The 7,347-nt window shown below is 32.3% G+C and overlaps 1 protein-coding gene across 1 annotated transcript; it reads left to right on the top strand.

Annotated features, from left to right (window-relative positions):
- The first annotated feature begins 2,034 nt into the window (after positions 1 to 2,034).
- Positions 2,035 to 4,230, top strand: LOC129285491 (uncharacterized). Its single transcript, XM_054921229.1, has 3 exons — positions 2,035 to 2,336; positions 2,397 to 2,405; positions 3,949 to 4,230. Exons 1-3 carry the CDS (start codon positions 2,085 to 2,087, stop codon positions 4,228 to 4,230), a joined length of 543 nt encoding a protein of 180 aa, XP_054777204.1. The 5' UTR covers positions 2,035 to 2,084.
- The last annotated feature ends 3,117 nt before the right edge of the window (positions 4,231 to 7,347 follow it).

Below are 7,347 nucleotides of genomic sequence, written 5' to 3'. Positions count from 1 at the left end.
GTCTGATTCTCTTCAATGATGCATAATGCTCAGGCTGTTGTGTATGATTTCATTGGTGCATGATGAAGAAATTTCATTCCCAAATGAAGCTGTTAGATGTTTCAATTTTCATTCTATTTTATTTCTTACTTGTGCTCCATACAAGTTCTAATCCCATTTCTCATATATATCTTAAACAGTCCGGTTCATCCTCGCATGGTTTTTTCATGAATGGATCTTGGTTTGTGAGTCAGGCTATTACATTTTGAGTTTAATTTCTTCTTGGATTCACTGCATAAAAAACAAAACCCAAGAGGCTAAAATTACGACGGAGAACTAAAATATTCTGCTGCAATATCGATTGATGATAGGCATGTTATTGAATCGAACTGGACCCGACAGTTTGATTTAAAAATGGGTAAATCTACTAAAAATTAAGGGTAACTTGGGTAAATCTACTAAAATTAAGGGTAACTTGGAGGAAATGATTAGATGGAAGGTTTGATAAAGTCATAAATGAACATCAAACCTCACAAATCACAATCACGCGAGCTTCTTCATTTCACTCTGTTGTCAGTTTCTCCTCCTGCTGTCGTGATTTCCTCTGGAATACGTTGTCGTGATTGCTTGTTTTTCTTAAAGCCATCCGTTTGCACCTTTGATAGTGGGCCCTAATCTGATGATGAAGACGGGATAATAGGCCCAATTTTAGATCATTTTTCTAAAATGGGCCTCCAAGTATCTAGCACAGTTTTAGCCCGTCTTAGACAAAGCCCAATTCCAGGTCCTAATTTGGATATGACCATCCAGTGGATTATGGCCTTGCCATTCCTTGCAGTTGCAGGGAAGACTCACTGTGTCCGAGATAGATTGGTAGACCCTTTTAAAAAAAAAAAAAAAAAATTAATATCATAGATTTAGTAGACTTTTTACAATCTGTCAATTATATTACATTGTGAAGGTCAATTGTTCTGTTCTATATATCTATATATATATATATCCCTTCAAGATTCAAGAGCTATCGCAATTGTTAGGCTCTGGACTTGTTCCGGACCAATGTAAATTATGTAATGAAGGCAATAGCTGATCCGAGTACCAATATAATTGGAGTCCATGACATGAATAATGAAAATGAATGTCACTCTTACTAGGAAACCGTTCACAGAAGGGTTCTCAGAAATGCTGAAATGCATTATATAATAGTTCAGCTTATTGGAAACTCATGACATTTGAATTGATCTGTTACAACAAATTTGGAACGCAGAGCAATGTTCTGAATTAACAAGAGGACTAGTTTTGTATTCTTATTACAATTTTTACATACAAAAGAGAAAACATTCACATAGTGTAGATCAAATAACCTAATTAAAGCAATTTGCAATAAAGATCGGAATGGAAAAATTAAAAAACAGAGAAGCCTTGTGTTTACCAAAATGACCATTAATTGAAACAAAGCTTTGATATCTTCAACGTTTAAAAAAAAAAAAAACTCTTAATATAGATCAAGTAACCTAATTCTGTTTTCATTATTTAGTTGCGCCTAAGACTGAGCCAAGAAAAGTTCCCTTGAAAAGCAACATTCCAGAAAAATTATTATCCAGATGTCAAGAATCATGTTTATTGCAGTTTTCATACAAGACTCTTTCAAAAGGCTCAATATGTAATATGGATATACATGCCATAATTATTTTATAGACATTAAGTTTTGAAATGTTCCCACGATCCTTCTTGTGACAAAGACATCAAACGAAATTTCATGTGATCTTTCTCATCCATGTCTCTGGATTATTGGACTACACCTCATTGAGCTAACCCTCCATAAATCATATCTCAACTAAATGGTTTCCAAGTCCTCTCTTCATTTGGCTCGTCCTGACTTGTTGCTTTTTGAAAAAGACCTTCAAGACACAGCCATGTGATCTCCAAGAGCCCTTGTCTTCTAATAGACTTTATGACATAACCTCTCACCCGCCAATGATTGAAGCAAGACATATTCTTTCATCTATATATACCTGGATGCATTTCAGAAGCAACCCAATTCTACAACAACATCCTCAAGCATATAAAATTTGAGAGCTTTCTTCTTATTCTCCAAAGCACAAAACATGGGCTTTCGTTTTCCAGGAATGAGAAGAGCTTCATTTGCTACAAAAGTGGCTTTTTCAAAATCTAGTGAAGTCCCAAAGGGATATCTAGCGGTATATGTTGGAGAGAAAATGAAGAGGTTTGTAATCCCCATATCATACTTGAATCAACCTTCATTTCAAGAGTTGCTAAGCCAAGCTGAAGAAGAATTCAGGTATGATCATCCAATGGGTGCCCTTACTATTCCTTGCAGAGAAGATGTCTTCCTAAATGTCACTTCTTTCTTCAATGGGTGCTAGCTTGCAAGGACCAGACTGACTTCGATTAGCCAGCACAATTTTGTAAAGGAAGCATTTTAGATCCTTTTTCTTTGTAAAGATTATTTGGGTTTTTTTTTTTTCTTCCTTAGGAAAGTGAAAAATTGTAACTCAGTTAGAAATCTATGAATAGAAAATCTTCACTTTGATCTTAATCAGTTATGAATATCTAAGGTGTTGAACTATTTTTTTGTATTGGTAACTAAGCCATTCATTTTTTTGCCTTCAAATCAATTCAATGGTTTGTAGGACTACCAACTTAGTCAAAAACTCTAAGGATCAATCCTCTTTGGTGGATTATGGAACTGAATTAATAATCAAGTCCCATGTGATCATATTTTGTCCATACAAATAAGACAGATCAAAGTCAAAATTTGGTAATTTAAAAAGAAATTAACCACTCCACACTAGATTTCATTTAGCTCATGCTTTTTAACACCAAGTTACCATAGACCAAATATTTCATGATTTTTAACTAATTAGTTTTCTGGACTTTAATATTCAAATAACAAATGAATTTGAAAATGGGGTTTATTATAGTTTAAAATTTAAAGTCCTTAGCTGTCACTGTGTGTCCACCAAAATGCACAAGTGTCAATCTCTCCCTTTTATCCCTTGAATAACCATTAGCTAGTCATCTTTTTTTTTTGGGGTATAAATTAGCTAGTCATCTTTAATTGTATTATTAATTGATCATATTGAAATGATGATCATACTTCACAGTATAACTGTTAATTTGTTCACTGTCACATATATAACTTTAATCAAACTTTTTGAACTTTGAAGTCAAACATATATATGCTTGTGATGAGGTTACATTACTTAAGCTTGTTAAATAATCAAGAAAGAAAAGAACAAAAGCTAATTCCTTAATGGCAGGGGAAAATGTTTAATTCATGAAATGTAAAATATTGCTAAATAGTTTCCTCTAATCTCCTTGATTGTTTATATAAGAACACACAATTTGATTAGAGACATGACGATACGAACTTCAATTTCCAATTTGAATCTATAGACATGCCAATTGTTAATCATGCTTTTTCACTAAAATGCTGCTCCAGCATGCTATCAAATTATCAGTTAGATTGATCAAGGAAGCATAAGAGATGTCTCAAACATGTCTAGAACATAAATGACAATTATAAAATTTTAAATAGACACTAATCTTTTAACTGTTCAAATGATCGTACTTGCTATTTAACAGGACATAAACAGAGTCATGTGATTCTTCTCATCCATGTCTCTGGACTGGACTACAACTCATTAACTCTTCATCGATCATATCTCAACCAAATGAAATTTCCAAGTCCTTTGCTCATTTCGCTCGTCCTGACTTGTTGCTTTTTGAGCAAGACCTCTAAAGACACAACCATGTGATCTCAAGGAGCCCTTGTCTTCTAGTGGCCCCTATCACATAACCTCTAAACCACCGATTATTTAAGGAAAACAAATCCATTCATATCTATATATACTCATACTTGCTTTCATTTCAGAAGCAACGCAACTCTACAACAATATCCTCAAGCATCTAAATTTGAGCACTTTCTTCTTATTCTCTTAAACATAGAAAATGGGCTTTCATTTACCCGGAATGAGAAGGGCTTTATTTGCTAGAAAAGTGGCTTCTTTAAAATCGAATGAAGTGCCAAAGGGATATCTTGCAATCTATATTGGAGAGGAAATGAAGAGGTTTGCAATCCCCATATCATACTTGAGTCAACCTTCATTTCAAGGATTGTTAAGCCAAGCTGAGGAAGAGTATAGATATGATCATCCAATGGGCGCTCTCACTATTCCTTGCAGAGAAGATGTCTGCCTCAATGTCACTTCTTCTTTTGATAGGTGCTAACTGAGGGTAGAGACAAGATTAACGTAGATTAGTCAACACAATTTTGTAAATCCTTTTGCTTTGTAAAGATTTTTATTCTTTTTTCTTTCCCACTACTTGGCAAGTGAAAAAATGTATACCAGAATGAGAAATTTATGAATGAAAATTTTCACCTTCATCTTAAGGTATTGAATTTTTTAGTTTAGGCAACTAAGGATTTTCAGCGTGTTTGGATTCAACACATAATCTGGGCCAAATAATCAATTTTAACCAAAATTAACCAAACAGTTAAAAAATTTAATAATTGATCATTGAGTTAGAATCATGTTATGAAATAAGCTCTGAAAGATTGTTTATAGATTCAATTTTATCATTAAATAATATATTTTACTTCTTAAATAAAGTTTAACAAATTTAATAATATCAAATACAACTTTATTGATAATTTAATTTTAAAAAGCAATGCCCTTTATGGTAATTTATATTGCTAAAATTAATTTTAAAAAATTGTATTCAAATAGATTGTATTATAATATAATCAATTATAATCAAAATCAATAATATTAATCAATTATTTTCATAATCAATTATACCCAAATAAAATCCAAATGGGCCTTTTATTATTATGTAGAAAAATTCTGGAAAAAATCATATTCTTTAATATAGTAAATTCAAATAAAGATTTTGCTTTAAGGTAATAAAAGTATATGTAACTGCAAGCCAATTAATCCTAAGAAGTTCTAATGTTATGTATCAATAAAACTAATTTCTAATATGATCTCTCTAATATTAGTTGTCTTGATATATAATTGTAATGTCTTCTCATTTAACATCTTGACCCTTGAAAAAAACCTTGAAGACAATATCATGTGATTTCTTATGGTCCTTGTCGATCGCTTTGTAACATCTTAATGCTTGTTCACAAGAAAGCATCCTGAAGCATCATCTGAGTTCCATTTCATTATTTTTTTTCATGTATATAGTCGTCTTTAACTGTGTTATTAATTTGATTATATTTAAAAGATACTTTCCAACACAATCGTTAATTAGTTGATTGCCATAACTTTGATTGAACTGTGAGTGTGAAACATGAATTTTGAAGTCGTCAAACAGATATGTGCTTGTGAGGTCAAAGTTTGTCTCAAGAATCAAGAAAGACATAAACATATAGAAGATAATTCCTAATGAGCTGAGGAAAAATATTTAGTTCATCAAATGTAAAATATAGCTTCATGGACTAACAAGAGTTGGGTCTTGTGAAAAGGGCTAGTCCTTCCATAAAGTGGCAAATTAAAATTCGAATCATCATTGTAAGAAGTACCCATATTTAATCTCAACTGTGCTTTGAACATTATTTTTTCCAATAAGAAGTATGAACAATAAAAAAAAATATAGCTCCATGGTTTCCCATCATTGATTATTCAAAATTTCTTATTGAGCTGCTATTGAATTACACAATGTTATCTAAGAGATGAATAAGAACGTGAAGTGTTAGACTCTAATTGTTATGTGAAGAAATTTACATTTTTATATAGTATATATAGGTTCTAATTGTTCAATGAAGAAATTTAGAGGTGATTAGTTACAGGTGGGAATGGACGAGAGCAAAATGCATTTTGTTCTATCTGACTTTCATTAATAACTTCATTAATCGCATCAATTGATGTTTGCTAGTCGTCATATTTAGTTTCGCCTAAGAATGTGCCAAGAAAAGTATTCCACTTGAGACAACATTTTAGACAATTTTTCTTTTGGTATAACGTTCTAGACATTTTATTAACCTGATCCAAGAAGCATATTTATTGCAATCCTGTAAAAGACACACTTTCTAAAGGTTCAATACCTGGGCTTTTCAACTGAATGCTGCTCTAATATGGTCTCAATTGGACTAATGCAGATAAAGGAAAAACCTAAGAGATTTCTCAAGCATGTTTATAACTTGAAATGACAACTATAAAGTTCTTTAGATAATAGATAGACATTAAGATTTGAGAAACAAAAAACAATATCATGTGATCCATCTCATCCAAGTCTTTGGACTACACCGCCTAACTAAACCTTTCCCAATCATATCTCAACCAAATGGGTTTCGGTGCCCTCTCTCTTCATTTGGCTCATCCTGATTAGTTGCTTTTTTAAAAAGACCTCTAAGACAACCTCTTGTGAACTCTACATGCCCATGTCTTCAAATTATTAAGCCCTATCTCTTTCCCTTTCCTCCGCCATTCATCTATATATACACATGCTTGTATGCTTTCAGAAGCAAGCGACACAAATCTTTCACAATATTCTCAGGCAACAACATTCAAACACTTCCTTCTTATTCTTCTTACACACAAAAATGGGTTTTCGTTTTCCTAAAGTCAAGAGGACTTCATTTGCTACAAAAATCACTTCTTCAAAATCTGGTGAAGTGCCAAAGGGATATCTAGCGGTATATGTTGGAGAGGAGATGAAGAGGTTCGTGATTCTTATATCTCACTTGAATCAACCTTCATTTCAAGAGTTGTTAAGCGAAGCAGAAGAAGAATTTGGATTTGATCATCTAATAGGTGCCCTCTCTATTCCATGCAGAGAAGATGTCTTCTTGAAAGTCATCTCTTCCAAGGGGTACTAGCATGAAAAGACAACATCAACAATTAGATTAGTCAACACAACTTTGTATAGAAGGAAAGTTAGATGATAATTTTCTATGTAAAGATTTTGCCCTCTTTTTCTTCCTATATATATTTGGGAAATGACAAATTGTAAGTGGGATGAGAAATTCACGAATGGACAATTTTCACGTTATTTCAGTCAATTTTGAATATCAATTGCATTGAGCTTTTAGTTTAGGCTACTGAAAATGTTATATTCTTTAATAATCCAGAAAATTCAAAACAAGATTTAGTTTTATGGAAACAAAAGCGTCTCTATAAGTTCAAGCATATTGATCCCCTTGAAACTCTCAGAGGAATTTTTAGTTGTTATTTGATAATAAAAATAATTGTAAATTTCCTGGGAAAGTTATATGACTTTCTAATTTCAACTGTGTAATTATATTTTATAAGGTAGAGGAAACACCAGTTATATTTTGTTCTCCAATGATATTATCTCAACTAATAAAATATGTGAACTAAATTCAATAGCTGGTAACGT

Source organism: Prosopis cineraria, unplaced genomic scaffold (assembly GCF_029017545.1).
Source record: "Prosopis cineraria cultivar Desert tree isolate PC_DT_omini unplaced genomic scaffold, ASM2901754v1 PC11, whole genome shotgun sequence".
In the NCBI taxonomy this organism is placed as follows: Eukaryota; Viridiplantae; Streptophyta; class Magnoliopsida; order Fabales; family Fabaceae; genus Prosopis; species Prosopis cineraria.
The sequence above is the reverse complement of the archived record's forward strand: the minus strand, read 5'-3'. Positions and strand labels throughout refer to the sequence as shown.